The 18870-nt window shown below is 34.6% G+C and overlaps 1 protein-coding gene across 8 annotated transcripts in view; it reads right to left on the reverse strand.

The window, feature by feature from the left end:
* Window positions 1-2530: 2530 nt before the first annotated feature.
* LOC126969717 (E3 ubiquitin-protein ligase RBBP6) overlaps window positions 2531-18870 on the reverse strand; it is a 55848-nt gene continuing 39508 nt past the window's right edge. For all 8 annotated transcript variants that reach the window (XM_050815268.1, XM_050815267.1, XM_050815262.1 and 5 more), the window contains one exon: window positions 2531-5396. In XM_050815268.1, coding sequence (XP_050671225.1) covers window positions 2732-5396 — 2665 coding nt within the window. In that variant the 3' untranslated portion in view covers window positions 2531-2731. The remainder of the gene's footprint in view (window positions 5397-18870) is intronic.

Raw genomic sequence — 18870 nt, forward strand, 5'->3', positions numbered from 1 at the left:
GATTTATAAGGATACTCCAAGCCGAAAAAACGCCGTCACCGACGGTTTTAGCATCGCCGCACACGTCTAGTTGGTAGCATAATATGCCATTTTGTATTTTAAAATATTGGGCTGAGATACATCTAAGGTGACTCTGATGAAGAAAAGGATACAGATAGTTAAAAAATGAAATAACATCAAAATATTTCACTCCTCCACACATCAAAATATGTAAAGTACACACAAAATAATAAGATCTGATACATATACTACTAATCATTATACGGTTTAAAATGAAAGTGTGGGGGGTAATATACAAAACGCGATGTCTCACTGGCGTCGCCCTACACTATCAAATTGTAAACGATCTTCTCTCCTAGCAACAAGCACACAGCCGGTCCGAGTCTTTTTATTCTGCGTATGTGGTGGACACCCAAGCACGCCTATATGGCCCATATAATATGGGCCTTAAAAAAGGCGATGCCTTTTTTGAGCTTCAATCGCTGCCGAGTTACGGTGTTACTCTATCCGATTACTGTTTGAGGATTAATTAGTCATTGTGTTCTTCTTCATTCTTGGCTTAGATTATTTATAGCTTGCTCGGTTTGTAAGCATTATTTTTTATAATTTTGTAGTTATCATGTGTATGCTATAATATGGTTCGTCATGCTCACTAAAATGGCGTTGCTTGCGGCGATGTCATGTGCTGGGTCGTCTCGAAGGGAACTATGTCTGGCCCATGCGTCAACTCATGAACGGGTACGATTTGTGGTGCCAGGTCAACCGGTTATAACTAAAAAGTCATTGTATTTGTTGGATGGAATTACTAATTGTGACAGTAATCACGACCATCATATTCACGAAGCATCCTTACACAAACTATGAATTCAAGCTCCAAAGGTCAATGCATCCAATATAGCGATAATTTATATATAAACAGTTTATTCTTTATTCCTTTTTATTAAATATTTGGTATTTAAAACGGTTTAAAATAACACAATTCATATAGTGAATGCACCTTGGATTGATGGACCTTACAACTTATTTGGTAATTATATTACAGCCATTGTACTCTATAGATTGATAAGTGTGGGCGTTGAGTTTCTTGTATGTTTTCTCACAAGATCTACTTTTTCCGAACATTAATATGTTCGGAAAAGGTAATTTAAAAGACATATTTTATAGTATCGATTCAGAAGCGACTAATTTAAGCCTAACTGAATAAAGTAAAGACTTTGACTATACATTTTGATCGAGCCTCTTGCTGCTAGACAACCGATGAAAACATGCCAGGCTTATTACTTTAGTCTGCGTGACAAGCTACGTCTACACTCACGATTTGTATGCCACTTTGTGTTCTATTCTATTCTATTCTTCCTACTATGGCTCCTGTGGAAGGTATACCACAAGTTTGCCAATGTCACGTTAAGGTAGACCACCAAGCTTAGAGTATTCTTTTACTAATTTTAATGGTATTGATCGGTGCTTAAGATTGAAACAAGTTTTATTTTCTTATACCTGAAACAAATATACATGCTGTTAGGACTATAAGGGACAAACACAAATATAATTACTTAAATTATTTGATATAAGTACTTAGTGCTATTTACAACTTAATCTTATTTATTTTAATATATTTACACAAAATATATACAAAAGGAGTGAAAACTAGGGAGAGGAGACATTTAAAGGAAGTTGGGCGGGGAATTTCAGGAGGTATAAAATTGTATAAAGAAGGTTGTGTTAAAGGGCAATTGAAGAATAAATGATCCACGTTTCCCTCATCTAGACCACATTCACACAAAGAATTGTCCCTAATTCTTATTTTAGCCAAAAATACTGGTGTACAAGCATGATTAAAACGTAGACGACAAATAGTTGAAATCACTGACTTGTTGGGAATTTTAAATTTCGAGAACCAAGGTTTCTGAGGAATTACGGGTTCTAGATCTCCATAAAATTTGCCTTTAGAGTTTTTGGAAACTTGCCAAATGCTGGACCAACTCTCATGCAACTTGGGTTTCAGGATGGTGCGCAAGTCATGGGAGAAAATTTTTGAGTATTGGAGGGAACCTGTTGCAATAGCTGTCTTCGCACAGGCATCTGCATTTTCGTTACCAAGAATGCCTGAATGACCTGGAATCCATGCTAAAACGATGTTAATATTGAGGTCATAGCATTCTTTCAAAGATTCCCTTATTTTAAATATAATTGGAAAATGACTTTTAGACCTAAATGGATATTGTTCAAAATAGAGGCTAACTGTCAACTTCAATTTTTTGGACGTTTTCACAGCTGTCACAGTCTATGTAGACATCTAAATAATCTAAGATTCTTAGTTTATTCTTAGAAGCTTAACATATTGATGTTATTAAATTTTGTAACATTTTTCCATTTAGTTTTACAGTAAAATTATTAGCTTGTTTGTGAATAGTTTTCTCTTACCCTATAGAAATAAAAAAAAATGCCACAATCATTTCAGCACTCAGCTAAATTCACAGTCAGCATTGAAGACGAGGAATACAAGTTTTAGGAATAATAAAGAGAACAATTATATTTAATGCATTAAACTTTATTACAATGTTAAATATTAGAATTCAAACAGTAATGAATATTTAACAGTTATCGCCAACGATGACATAGCTGCTAACACCTAAAGCGAAACTACGTAGAGTAATGAAAATTAAAATTTTACTTCGGTATGTTTATGCAATATAACACGCTTTCTTAAATCTTAAGAATATTACGTTTTTTACTTATGCTTAGACTTTTTCTTCTTCTTAGTAGACTTCTTCTTATGTTTGCGCTTTTTCTTTTTCTTCTTGTGCTCATCGGAACTAGAGCCGGAATCACTTTCGCTATCACTAGCGGCGCGTTTCTTCTTTTTCTTCGAACGCTTTTTCTTCTTTTTGCGTTTACGATCTTCCGACGATGACGTTGAACTTGAGGCATCTGAGTCACTCGAAGATTCACTTTCTGTATCCGGTTTCTTTTTTACATTAGTAAGATCCAATTTGATAGTTTCATTTTCAAGTTTTAGTTTCTTTGTGTCAAACGGACCCGGCGAGCCCCCATGTTCACGTTTCTTAGCTAAAACTTCTTTCTGTTCGCTATCTGATTCAATATTTTCGTCATAGTCAGGCTCAAAGTGTGATTCGTCTAACGCAGATTTCTTTCGCTCGCGGTCAACTTCCATTGGTAGATGTTTAACATTTTTTAATTCTTCCTTATTGCTCATTGATTGTTTTTGTTCATCCCTAGTTTTCTCTTTCTTCTTATGTAATTCATCCATTCTAATATTTTCCTTTACCCGCTTATCATGTGGCTTATCTTTAGATACATCTACTCGACCATCGGGCTTCTTATTTCGTTCCTTTTCTACCGTGACACGACGATATGGCCCTTGTTCTTTTTTGGGCGTTTTAGACCGAGATTTTACAAGTTCGACAGTACTATGAACGACCCGAGACTCTCTGACTCTACGAACGTCTTCCACTTTTCCGCCTAGTCTTTCCTTGATAGACAAACGTGGTGGTGGTGTTTTAGAATAACTCTTTCTTCGTTCTGGTCTTTCTAATGATTTCTGATCAACATTGCTAACAGGCACTGTAATTTGAATATTATTAATTGAACTTTTAGAATGTATATCATCACCGTATAATTTGAGACGATCACTACTGATTTTTTTAATTTCAATAGGTCTCATTGAGTTTATTGTTTTGGCAAAAATAGCCTTTTCTGCTCGTTTTATAACTTCACTTGTTACTTTTTTAGTATCTTCTTCTTCCTCAGGTGACGTATATTCTCCCGGTTCTTTAGCTTTTTCATGTTCCTCTTCTACTTCCCATTTTGATAGTTCAGGAAGTGGAGCCAACATTTCTTTTGTAGTACTTGAAGGGAGCTCCAAATCAACGCCTAGTTCATCTACTGCCGGCTGTAATTCTATTCCATCAAATGGTTCATCTTTGCTGTCAGGATCTTTACGCTCGCTTTCTGTATTTACATGGTCTGCATCATCATCTTTGCTTTTTATATAGTTTTGAATTATTTCTTTATCAACAGCTTCTGCTGCCTCGTCACCATACAAATCATTTTTAGCTTCTTCCGCATTTGTTGTTCCAATTTCTTGAAATATCATTTTACTCGCATCTGTCCTGATAAGTTCTTTGGATTCTTCACTAAGTTCTTTCTTTGATGTATTTTCATCGAGATTAGTAGATTGACCCTCATCATTTTCATTCTCGTCCTTTCTTACTTCTTTTTCTTTTTTTTCTTTCTTATCTCGCTTCTTCTTTTTTTCAACCTCTTTTTCACGTTTCTTTTTCTTTCTATCTTTTATTTTCTTGTCCTTATCTTTGGGCTCTTTGTTTCGTTCTGGGGACGATTTATCTCGAGTACGTTCTTCTTTTTTCTCTCTTTTACTTTCGCGTTCGCGAGACCGTCCCCTGGATTCACTCCGCTTCTTCTCACGTGCATCACGAGATCTTTTTGGAGACCCACGATTCTTTCTTTCAGGCGATGTTTTTTCGTGGCCTCTTTCTCTTTCCTTATCGTAATCTCTGTTTCTCTCATGATCACGAGAATCACGAACTTTTTCACTACCACGAGGTCTATCTGATCTCTCAGATTCACGTCCATCATTGAATCTTTCTCTATCCCTTCCATTTCGTTCCCTAGGCCTATCATGTCTCTGTGAACTTACTCTTGAACGATTGCTGTTTGATCTAAATCCTGATCGTCCATCTCTATTTCCATTGTTTTCTTCTCTAAGTGCATCTCGATAATTTGGATCGTGAAAAGGAACGGCCATAGGATCCCTAGGATCAGCACTAGGAGGTCTAAATGGTACAGCGCCATCTCTGAAATTGTGAGGAACGTTTTCTCGGAAGTTACCATCTATTAATGGAGGGTTCCTGAATGAGTTATCTCGGAATGGTGGGCCATTCCTGTAATTAGTATCTCGGTGTTGTAATGGTGGCACCTGCTCTCGCATCATATGCTGTGCATCTCTGTAGGGACCGCCTACAGGATCACGATACGAAGCTCCCGGTCTAAAGTTATCTCGATACCGCTGATGATGATCTCCGTGCAAAGGCATATCATTCTGTACAGATATAGGGGCATTTCTGAAACCAGGACCATCGATAAAGGGTGGCTGTCGGTAAGGATCTCTGTAGTTTAATCTTTCACGTTCAATAGATACAGGAGGACCAAATGGAGGTTTTTCAAATGGCGGCGGTTCAAATCCAGGTACCGGTGGATCAACCCCAGGTGGAGCGTCATCAAACGGCGGCGGTTCATAGCGTCCACGATAGTTTGGAGGTGCTCCATGCTGAGGCGGTATTGCTATATTCATTAACGGAACTGGTTTGGATCCAAGAGGCGGAAATACTGTTGGATTTTCTCTACCACTATACCTGAAAACACCATAATTTTTATGTAAACTATACAGTAATAAATCGCACAATTAAGCCTAGATAAATGTAATTTTGCAAATTAGCAGCTCTCTTTGACCCGACAAGATTATAAATTTAGTCTAACATTTAACTTTTGTTATAATTTTGACAACTTTTATTTCAAATATGCCTTTGTTATTTAAAATAACAAATTGTATTAGTAGTTTAATATAAAAGCGGATAATGATTCAATTATTTTAACTTTTCACGGACAGCGCTGTGTTCCTATTGGAATTAACAACTTTAATTAATACTCCTTTAACACTAAACCCATTAGAAGGCGTGTGGCCGACTGAATGCTCATCGGTCAATTTAATTATCATAACAAATCGAGCTACTGAGAGCTATAGATTTATATAAGATCTATATTACTAATGTTGTACTTTAGATCGTTCACCCTTTAGGCGTCCAAAGGTTATAATAAAGTACTCCCGGTAACATTATCTCTGGATCGGACGTCGATGACGTCACATCGCCGCTTCGTTACGGTGTAAAAATTAAGCATCACTAGGACATCATTGAAGTAAAACTTCTTTAGGCGTGACTTAGGGGTAACTCATAATATTTTTCTGACGGAAGTAACGTTAGTACTTCCGACAGAAAAAGGTCAATTGAAACAATTTTTAACCATTATAATTTAATGGTTTAAAAAATTGTTTCAAATTGATCAGCAATATTTTCTGAAAATCTCTTGGTATTTATTCGTTTATAACTACTTTGTAATAAATAATAAATAAAAAATTTCTCAGTCTGACGTTTGCGACATTCGTTAACTTTTCTTCGTCCATCGGACAGGCAAAAGGTCCGAGCCCATAGAGCCATATTCGTTTATATTCAATAGCGTTATATTGATATGTGTGATATTAATAATTTAATTATTTTTATTCAATTATTTATTAATAACACGGCTTTAATTAATGTAAGTATATTATATTGAAATTAAATCTTCTTTTCTTTCAACATTTTAAGAATATTTGTTATATACTGGATGTCCCAGAATAGGTGGGTTTGCCATTGGCAAACGAAATTACATATTTTGTTTATGAGCTTTCAGATAAGCAATTCTGAGTTAAATAATGAAAAGTATTTATTTTTCTGGCAGTATGGCGACACAGACCAACATAAACTGCTGAGTCAACAAAAGTCAAAACGTAACAATGAAAACTTCAAAAACAAAGCAGTGATAGCGCGAAAATATCACGACATGTACCTAACGGTAATGAAACTGCAAACCGTACCGACGCAACAGGACGAGCGCGAGGGGGTGAAAGGGAAGGGGCTTGATGTTTCAACGAGATCCAGAGATAATGTGGCCGTTTAGTAAATGTCATATTGTGACATAATCATCAGTGACAGCACCATTCTTTATTTGAATGATGTCTCCCTGATAATACCAATTAGAGGAGCGTTTCATTTTAGAGTTTGTATGTGAGGTCTTACAAGCAAAATCTGCATCACATGTTGTTACTTGTATGACTGGGAATTATTTTTTTGCGTACGATATGGAATTAAGATTCTCGAATTATAGTCTGTAAATCATAATATATCGCTCGATTTAATATGAACATAGTAGTGACCAGACACCGTGTTAAGAGTTATCAGGATCGAAGCTCGTAACTAACTCGTACTAACTTCAATCTGCGTTGAAGGTTTTACACTTTTTGCTTATTGCGCTATCGTACACAACTATTACAATTATTTAACATTAAAAAGTGAATCTCACAGAAAAATCGATTTAAATCCACTATTTCAACGACTGTCTTACGAATTTTCGATCAGGCCACGTGTCCTGACGCGAGTTTAACATTTTATACCCATCCCAAGAAAAGTGCTCAACGCCGCCTGACGCCAGACTATAGGCAACTTTTATGTAGCTTATGTGTTTTTATTCAGTGTCATACGAACAACAACGTTGAAGCATAATATTAATAAACCTTGGCCCATCTTATCTACAAATACACGTATAACAGTTGCAGCAGCTTGCTTCTTCTTTGGGTTCTTTTATTATTCTGCATTACAATAGTCGGCAACATATTGCAGCATAAATTCCTAAAAATCAGCAAAGAGTATTAATAAAACATAGTGAGATTTTAAAATACAATTTGAATTATAAAAATTATAAATTAAACACTGTATAAAGACATTTCTTTTTTTATAATACTAGACTACCAATACAGTATAAATTAATACAGCTACATTTTCAAAAATATGTATTTATTTCAAGAACAATGTCTGCTTATGTTTTAATGTGACAACAAATTACACACATATATATAATATATACAGGTAATAACGCGCTACAGTGATTCCTCGTTATAGGAAAACGCGTTATAGGCGATATAACGTTTTTTACAACCTCGTAATTCGTAATAATAATTATAAATCACAATTCGTAACAAGTATGTATATCCAATTATTTGCCTAGCTTTACTATTTTATTGAGGTTGTTAATACACAAATTTAATTAAATAATTTAATTTTGTAATAACACAATTATTGATACACGTTCAAAAGTACGCGAAGCTAATTATGAACTGTACAAATCATTGTAAATTTCACAGTACAGAAATATGTATGTGGAAAATGCCCGCGTTATATGGAGTATTGTAATCCCGTAAGACGTTATAGGAGGCATTACTGTATAGCAATGCAATTTGGCTTTGATCATATTTTACTATATAAGACTAGATTTGCTATTCTTCGGTCGCGGAGCATTTAAATTTAGGATAGTGAACCTTGGTACTTAACGCCAATTACACGGCGTAGATGTTATAGAAAAAGATGAATGTACGTTGAAGAAATAGAGACGAGGACAGCTGTCTCCGCTTCACGACCGAAGGCTGAAGCAATAAAGGAAGTAACTACATTACAAGGAATATTCAACAGTTCATTAAATGCAATGTAATTGTTGTGGTAATTAATAAACTTAACATCGCGAACAAACAGAGGTTTTAATTGAAATATCGAGAGGTATACAAAACACAAGTGAGCACGTTCACATTATATAAAAGGCATGTTTTTCAATGAAAAAATTCATTCTGTGCATAAATTTAATAACTGACTAAAATAAACCAGTATTGATACTATCTAACAAAGATAAGCAGATTTCAAATTTATCTGAGTATCTTGATTGAAGTGACTCGAATCACTTTTTACACAAATTATCTTGCCCCAAGCTAAGCATATATAGCCTGTGTTATGGGTTACAAAACAATGATATATATTTAATACAATATACTTACTTAAACATACATAAATTCATATAAACATACATAAATACATTTAAATTCATCATATAAATGCTTGCACCTACCGGGATTCGAACCCGAATTATTAATTCGAATATATGACTGACTTCTTCTGATTGGGTCTGAAGCGAATGGGTGATAGATTTTGACGTTCAATAAATGATAAAAAAAAATCTTACTTTGAATCATATACAGCCTAGCGAAACTCTCTTAGAAAAGAGCGATTCACTCAATTGTATGAAACATGCAGTCATTGACAGATTGAAAGAAGACAGCTATAATCTTGTAAAAAACGGATACATCCGAAATCCACTACGTTTTAAGCAACTGTTCACTTTCAAACTTTTTCCGGACTCTACTTCATCACCATAATATTGTAATTACTATTTCAAAAGTTTTTCTATTTCCCGGGTTCGAATCCCGGTAGGTGCAAACATTTATATGATGAATATGGATGTTTGCTTCCGAGTCATGGGTATGTTTTAAATTTATCGTATTAAATATATCACTGTCTTGCAACCCATAGCACAGGCTATGCCTAATTTGGGGCAAGATAAGTGTGTTAAATTATAAAAAAAAAATATGTCAAATCACAGCACGTTTCATACTAAACTAAATTTCATTTTTTACTTAGGCAGTCCCGTTCTTATTACGTAGTATTTACATCGCCTTTGATAATCGAATTTGAATAGTAACGGCGCATGCGTTTGGAACACTACGAAACCACATAGACATAGGAACTGCGTATGCCAATTTAAAATTGCTTTGTTTCTCTCAAAAGTATGCGCGTTATTATCACTGTTCACTGGATATTTGTATATTTAAGTTTATAAAGTAACTAGCTCACCCGGCAAACGTTGTTTTGCCATATAAAGTATAATTCACGCGATAGTTTTATAAGTAATAAAATATTGCCTATATTATAGCCTGTACATCATTTTGTTCTATTGTCAATAGTTTTTGCAGCGCACGCAAAAATAGGTTTTCGATTTTACACCTGTGTTACAAAATAGCAATTTTATGTCGGATCCCCAATTTTGTAAAAAAAAACATAGCCTATATAGCCTTCCTCGATAAATGGACTACCCAACACTGAAAGAATCATTCAAATCGGACCAGTAGTACCAGAGATTAGCGCGTTCAAACAAACAAACAAACAAACAAACAAACAAACAAACAAACAAACAAACAAACAAACAAACAAACAAACAAACACTGCAGCTTTATAATATTAGTATAGATTACTTGTGTTCAAAATCAAGATAATTTGTGCGTATTGACTTTAAGAGATGAATAGATTGACTCAAGTCCCTTCTGTGCCTATAATAGTGGTTTAAATAATGAAGGGCATTAAACATAAGTGTTTTAATACCTAATTATGTACAGTTACATACAATACTTTATCTATCCCCATGTAATAAGCCTCCATGATGCAATCCGGAGCCGCATATTATGGCCACCATAAATTTAAACCGGTATTGGCGGTAATGAAGTTTTCTGACAGCTATCATAGTTATTTTTAATTCAGAGACTAAACATTGGTTGAATTTTCAAATTGACATTTTATTTCAAACTAATCCTGATCTCGTGGTGGCTGGATGATCTTGTTACCTTGTTTTTATTATTATTATTTCTTTTAAAGTTAAAGTTTTTATATATTTTATTTTATGAAATGCTCACATAATGCCTCTATTTATTTACGGTATGTGTGGATTGATGCATCTACTATACTCAATAACTCTTGTGTTTATAAGTATTAATTTACTTTTTTTTCTTTTTTTGACTTACTCGTGTAAGCCTTTCAGTTTTTGACATTTGAGTATTTTTGTTGCGTCACTTTGCATATATTGTAATGGAAATGATTTGTAAAACAATTAAAATGTTAATCTTGACTTTATAGAGTGGCAATGAGTTTCTTGCTACTTCTTCTCATTAGCTCAACCCTTTACGAAGTAGCGGTAAATTCAATAAGAAATAATATTTTTTTTGAGTGTCATTTCCGTGACCTACATGAATAAAGTGTTTTTGAATTTGAATTTGATATTAGAGCTCAAATCAAATTTATTGTAGTTCGAAATTTGAATGAAATAATATTATCGAAAACGATGTTATTAGCACTAATATAGTTATTTATGCAACTGTTGTGTAAAAAAGCGTATTACAACACGAATGTGCCCACATTCCTGTTTTAATACCTAATTATCAACAGTTGCATACAAGACTTTATCTACACCCATAATATGAATCCTCTATAAAAGATTCTGAAACTGTTAGCTTACTGCTAACATTAAAAAAGCCAGTCCTAGTAACCATAATATCATCCAAATGAGTATTATTATGAAAACGGATGATATATTGTTGTACTGAATTTCATTACAACACTCGTTTGGATGATGTAATGGTTATTAGGACATTGGGTGTTTTAATGCTGGCAATAAGCCAACTGCTATAGAATCTTTAATAGAGGATTTAAAGCATTAACATTTTTACAGATATGAAATTTGTTCTAACAAAACGGTATATATTTCTGGTGGTCATCATGTGCGGTTCTTGGGTTTATGATATTTGAGTGCATAAAAGAAATTAAATTCCTTGACATCTTCAATCTAAAAGTGACGACATAACACACGGCCAATTGGACGTAGTTCCTGAAAAGCGTTCCAAGCCACAAACATCACATTTTTAAGGAATTCGTGTTTAAAGTTTAATAAATATTAGTGTATTCCATACATGCCGGTTGGGCTACTAAGTCATGTTGTCATTAAAAGGCTGACAGTAGGGCTGCCATTTTTTGACAGTCCGTTAATATGAATCACGTGACCAGTTTTGTGTTCTTAACTCAATTTCGGCATGATTGTGGTTTGGAAGGTTTCTCTGGAGTTACGTCCAATAATACATTAGAAAATTCATGAATAGTAATCAAAACCTAATTAAAATATATTAAGATAAATGTTATAAATATCAATCGTATCGGTGAATCAACAGGATGTTCCAAATTAATTAAAATTTTTCACAAGATAAAGTCTAGACATAATATTATAAATCATTTAATATTAACGTTTAATACAATCATTAATTATAACACTTGATTAATTTATAATACAATTAGTAGATATGAAACAATATGACAGTTGATACATTTTTATTGTTTATCATTTAGGCGACTTATCATTATATCTAAACATAAATATTGTAACAACTTAAATGCTTATAATTATTATCAGTTAAGTAATACATCTATTAGTCCGGTCAATTTAGACATTCGAAGTTACATAAAGTCCCAACAAGCTGAAAATCAGTGAATTTGTTCAAAACATAATTATAAACAAAGTTAGAAAGGTTGTTATTGTCATAATATGCACACGTTTCCACGCCACCTATGAGGTAGTGTACTTAGCGCGTTTTTATAACTTTTTGAATCGTTATATCTTAGTAACGTAGGCTCGTAAGAAAATAAGTATTGATACATTTTTATAGATAATTTTATGATCTACAATTTTTGTCTGAGGTACTTTTATGATAAAACTTACCGTTTTGCTGAAAATCGCGAAAATCTAATTTTTTTGACCTTTGACCTTGAATAAAAAATTCTCCATACACGGGAATGATGGGGAACTTTTAAACATTGTTTATAATTATGTTTTGAACAATTTCACTGATTTTCAGCTTGTTGCGACTTTATGTAACTTCACTCTCATTTTTTGGTCTAAATTGACCGGACTGTATATAAATAAAATGATAGAAGGCTTAGATTATGGATTGGTCTCAACTAGATACCGCACTACCTAAGTACAATAGCCTTTTTATTACGGCAACTATTAGATGCTTGTATGCGTGGCATCTCGACACTTTCAAAAGCTTCGTGTTATTTTACATTAAAATAATAAAATATAAAATACTTACTGATGGATATGTGATCCCAGTGTCTTTCTTATTTCCTGTACTAATATTTCTACAGTTTTACTAAGCAACCCGGTGTTTTAGTTTCAATAATTAGCAAAGGCACGTCAACGTTCGACACATTGTTCGAGACTGGCTCGAGTACGCCCACTTGGATGTAGTATTAGTTGCTTTACGACTACGCCCGGGGTATCTAGCTGGAGCGCAGTGGTGACCAATCCTTAATCTAAGAGGTTTTCATTTGAGCTTACATTGATCACGAACTAGACAGATATCAATTAAGTCTTTTGAAGCTTTATTACTTAGACACTTGGCCTTTATATAAAAAAATATTGTCATATCTTCATAGTGTACAAACTTATCAAACTTTTAAGAAACACTGATTTTTATAAGCAATACGTCATCATTCACGTGTGAACGCGGACGAATTCGCGGGTATCAGCTAGTAATTTATTTATTTGTCAGGACAACTAACAAATTACACTCTTTACATACACACATATATAGTGATACTATTAATATGGGTTAATTCAATTACAAGATACCACTACATTCATAATTTTAACTAGGTTTTAAGACAGTAATAAAACCTAAATCACTTGAGTATATATTTAGTAATTTCTTTTTATATTGAGCAAACGGCAAGTATAAATCAATATCCTATATCTTGAGATTTTGCCAGTGAGTTATAAAACCTATAGAGCCTAGAAATTATTGCGTTTTGACCCAGATAAGGCCTAGATAGTGGCCTGTCAAAAGAACTCAAAGAAATAACAAAAAGTTTGTTGTGTGGTGTTGCTGGTCTCCAATCAGCCGCATCCCCATGTGGTGGATAGGGGAAAGCCCTACACCCTAGAAAACAAATACCAGACGTGAACCAAAATAAGCAAATTTAGTCCAATAAGACGCGACCCTAATGAGTCCAAACCGTAACAGAAAAGACACAGGCCTGGGCCAGCCTTTAGTCCAGTAGGACGCGACCCTAAGGAATCTCACCCTAACAGAAAGGACAAGGTTGTGGGGATTAACGGAAATTATTAGTGACGGAGTATAAAAATAGTTTATCGCAGTAACCGTACCGCCGTAAGGTACCTTACTGAACCTATACCTCCCTGAACCCTGTTCTAGTCCTGGTCAACATCAGCATGTCTTCCATTATAACGGACTATGTGTAAATAAGACCATGTCAAACTCTTATAGTGGATCTGCCAACAACAGTCATCATCTGGTCAAAGCCAACCCTTCAATCCACAAGTCAAGCTGGACAGAGTAAACGAATAAAAAAAGAACTAAGAAACAGTCCTGACGCGAAAACCCGTACTCAAATAAATAGCTCGATGCCCCAGTCCCAACAACAAATTTACTCGACAATGAGAGTCAAACGACCGCGAATCCATCGCCTAAATCAATCAAACTTATTCGTGGACAATGTTAGGCATAACCCATTTCAAAAATATTAGAAAAAGTAGCGAGTAATGACAAAGTAATTTAAATCTTCCATTGCTCTAGTGACTGTGATTTACTGTACTCCGAGATACACTTGAATTACTTTTATCATCTCTGGTCAACCGCTTCATTGCGTGGCTCTAAATTGATACAGCCACGTGGCATAGAACTCTTCAAATGCATACAAGCTAATAAGCTACATATAGTGGCATCAGGACATCTTAAATATTAGCCAAATGATCCTAAAAAGATATCGTATTTAATTGACTTGTGTGGTGCAAGGGGTATGAATTATCATGTCATCCAAATCATCTTAGAACTTCGTAGAAAGAATATCAAAATGTACACTTAACAGTTAAAACACTAGTGTATTTACTAGTGTAACGTGTGCTATTCTTCGAGAACTCATAACACATTCAAACACTTTGCTTTTCAAAAAACCAATATCCGTTAAGTTGATAAGTGATATAACAGCTGCTTTCAAATTCAAATAATTTTATTCAAAACTAGCTGACCCGACAGACGTTGTTCTATATACAATAAATAAAATAATGTTTTTATATGAATTTGTCAATAATATATTATCATAACATCAAAAATTACTTCGTAAAATATGCACCCTGCTGTCGTAATGAAATTGTTTCACAGCAGAACTGTCAAACCGTGCGTCAATAAATTCTCTCATAGAAATTATATATGGACACATCAAAGGAATAACAAATTTGTTGTTTTTATTGAATTTAGCAGCATTTCCTATTTATTCACCTTTTAAACCTTCTCTGGACTTTCACAAATATTCAAGACCAAAATTAGCCAAATCAGTCCAGCCGTTCTCGAGTTTTAGCCAGACTAACGAACAGCAATTCATTTATATATATATATAGATAAGATGAATTTAAAGATAAAAATACCACCAATTCCAAAACAAATGCCTCAGACCTGAGAAGAGCGCAACAAGCTCAGCGGGCTTTTTTTCATCAAAAAAAATATGTTTACAAAGTAATATCGTACAATTAAACTTATTATTTAATAGCCTGAGGGCGGTCACTCCATTCCCAATCTGTGGTATCATTAAGAAAGTCATTTATGGTATTTAACCTTTACCACACAAACGTTTTTTAACAATTTTTTTGGATAATAATTAATTTTAATACTTTTCTTGTGATCATTTTCTTGGATCTTGTTGTAAAAGCATATACATCGCCCCACGATAAGACTTACTAGCTCGACTTAGCCGAGTAGTAGGCATTGTTAGTTTATGTCTGTTCCTGGTGTTAACATTATGGTTATGACAGTTCCTAGCAAATTCACTTATGTGCCTATGAACACATATACATTATGAAGAATATATTGAGAAGCAACAGCCAAGATGTTAATTTCTTTGAATTTTGCTCTCAATGATTCTCTAGGACCTAGGTTATAAATAGCGCGAATAGCCCTCTTCTGCAGCAGAAATATTGTATTAATATCGGCAGCGTTGTCCCATAGCAATATACCATAGGACATAATACTATAACTAAAGTATACTAGTCGCACCGTATCTATGTCAGTTAATTGTCTAATCTTTTTAACCACGTATGCTACAGAACTAAGTCTGTTCACCAATCCTTCAATATGGGCCCCTTTATAATTTGGAATCCAGATTAATATAGCAGATTCCACCGGTTTTATCACCTCTCCGTTTAACAAAACACTGCTAGCATTAACTACGCCGCGGCCGCTTGGACGGTAACTCCTTATAATAAATATTAACAGAAACTCAGGTTGACAAATCCACCATGGAAAAAAACCTCCGAAAAACGTAAGACAAGGAAACAATGGCTGCAAACTAGATGCCTAATCGTAAGCAAAAAATAAACCAAGAGATGTTAAATGTTCTTTGGATGATGACCTCAACAAAGGTTTTCAGAATTATCTTAGCAATTGACTCCACTGCAGCCAGAAATTACTTTCTATGGAAAGCCACAAGAAAGGAACAGACGAGGAATATTTTTTCCAAAATCTATTCACAACATCGACCCGAGCACGAGGTTTTATAAAAATATAAAGTTTTATTGTAAAAAATACCCCCGATATGAGATATGACTTAATAACATACAAAATTATTCAAGAACTTCCTGTCTCGGGAATGACATTCCTCACTTCATTGTTCAATGCTATAGTGAGATTGCATTTCTTCCCACCTCAATGAAAAGCTGCTAAAATCTTAATCCTGTTGATCCTAAAGAAAAAGCAAAGTCAACAGACCTATAAGTCTTCTTTCGATAGCTTCCAAAATTATTGAATCTCCTTCTATAAGGTATTGCATCTATCAAAAAATTACAAGAAGCTTACAACAAATCACGAATTTGGGTTCCGCAACAAAAATGCCACAGTTGACCAGTTCACAGGTTAACTGAAAACATTATGAACTCTATACAAATTATTTAAGTTTTCTTTAGTGTTAATTAATAATTATGGATTTCCGCAAAGTAACGCCTTATTCAATAAATTTTATTATGAACTCTATATCTCAAGCCTTCGACCGAGTATGGCAGCTGGGTCTCCTCAACAAAATTAAGACTTCCTTACCTAATTATATCTACAACGTCCTCCAATCATTCGTAGAAGACACCCATTTCCTTATACAAACTGGCGAAACTCTATGAAACTTACGACCATACTATTAACATACGGTATACAGTTATGTGATACACACACTCAAATATTGAAATATTGCAAAGATTTTAGAATAAAACATTACGCAGAATAGCCAATGCTCCGTGGTTTTTACCAAATGAATTATTACACCATGACCACGGAATACCAACTGTCAAAGATGAGATAATAAAATTCGCTAAGGCACACAAAACTAGAGCCGACAATCACCTTAACATATTAGCTTAATGAACAAAAGAACAGTAGGTTTCCAGAAAACTGAAACGCGAAGTACCTCAAGATCTCCTCCTCCAAGAACTAGCGAACCAGATGCTTAGTTATGGAAATTGTAATGTGTATTATGTGTGTACGCAAAAAATAATGTCTATGTACATATTATGCAATACCTACACAAAAGGAAAAATTAATTACAAGAAGAACACTTGGCCAGAATCAAAGGGAACAGAATGCAAGCAAGTCAGTTAACACAACACAGAGAATGAACGCCAAATACAAAAAGTCAAGACAATTTTAAACTTATATGAAAAATACCATAATAGGTACCTACTTTGCCATATTTAACGATCATTTTAACCTAATTATATATTTTTATCAAACACTAAAACTGACCTTGTATTAAATCTTTGCGTTTTTATCACAGACCCAATTTTTTATATATAAAAGCGTGGTACATTGTGATTGCAAAAGAAAAATAATGAATGTGTATGTGTTCCAGCCTAACGTTCAAGTTCTTGACAAACACATTAGAATGATAGGTATATTGTAATAAATAAACTGACCCGCTGCGGCAAATCAACCGAATGTACCCCATACAGTGTTAATTCGTTGTGTGTGTGTTTGTGGGTACATGCGCTTTTGGAAAAGCTAACCAGCACTAGCAAAGCGCTTGCCGTAAATGATCTAGAGGAGTGGCAACAAAAGGCTTATGGATACTTGAGGGAAATCAGCTCATCCTATATCTAAATAAGATGAGATTGTACACGGATTGTACACTGTAGCGGTGCGACATGGCCATGCTTTTGGGCGCTCTGACAATGTGATGCAGCATCATGGGATCTGCTTTCAAAATAATTAAATAATGGGGCGCATAGCAAAGCGCAAACTCATAAACGCGCTCTAAAACTGATTAATACTATCCACCAACTCAAAATCCTCAAACTACCAAATCTAATTAATACCGAACTGAGCCTTGGCAATGAAGTCGAAGTTGCTCTGGAGTAAACACATTGAACACAGTGAACTTCACGTGAAGCCTACCTTGATTTACTCCATAGATTTCAATACATGCTCAATTACATTCTCTTGAAACAAAACCATTATTGACAGTGAAAGAATGTTCGAAAGATAAAAATCGGCCCCATATAAAATTGAACTACGAGTCACGGCTGAAATGTTTTGTGTAAACCTTTAAGTATCACCAATTACTACTTGCGGTGTATGTCACTAATTGAGCATTACCAATTTAGTTAAATTTCATGTATTATGATCAGTATGATATATCATTAGCGTCATTGCAATATTAGTTATTGACCCTTAAACGTCACCAACGTCACCACGATTTAAAAAACCTTACAAATAAATACAAAACGCCGTTATAAATAAAATAGAGTAGACGAGAATACAAGCAAGGCAGAAAGTCGCGTGAACATGATCCCAGATCAGGACGTCCAAACACCGCAGTTACCTACAGAAGAAAATGTTGAAAAATTAAAAAGAAACTTCTCCTAGAAGATCGGCGAATTAAGTTGTGGCAGATAGCTGAAGCTATAGGGATTAGCAAGAAAGGAATCACGAAATTTTGCATAATCATTTGCACATGCGAAAGGTTTGCAAGCGCTGGGTTCCAAAAATGCTCACGCCGCTGGACAAGCAGCGTCGAGTCATAACTGTCCCTGATTACATTTGTGTCGATAATCCTGATGAAACTTTTATTCGCATTATCACAGTTGGATCCGGCAATATGGTGTCAATGCAGTGGATAGAAAAGAGTGAAAAGCCACCACCAAAAGTTCAAAGTTGAAAAATCGCTGATCTGACTTACGGCCTTTTTGGGATTGTGAATGCATTTTGTTTATCGATTACCTTCCTAAAAGACAACTATGAACGGGGATTATTATACCGCATTGCTGACAAAAGTCATTGTCGAGAAAAAAGAGGCAAACTAGTTGACAGGTGTCCTATTT

The sequence above is a fragment of the Leptidea sinapis genome, chromosome 19 (genome assembly GCF_905404315.1).
Source record: "Leptidea sinapis chromosome 19, ilLepSina1.1, whole genome shotgun sequence".
NCBI lineage: Eukaryota > Metazoa > Arthropoda > Insecta > Lepidoptera > Pieridae > Leptidea > Leptidea sinapis.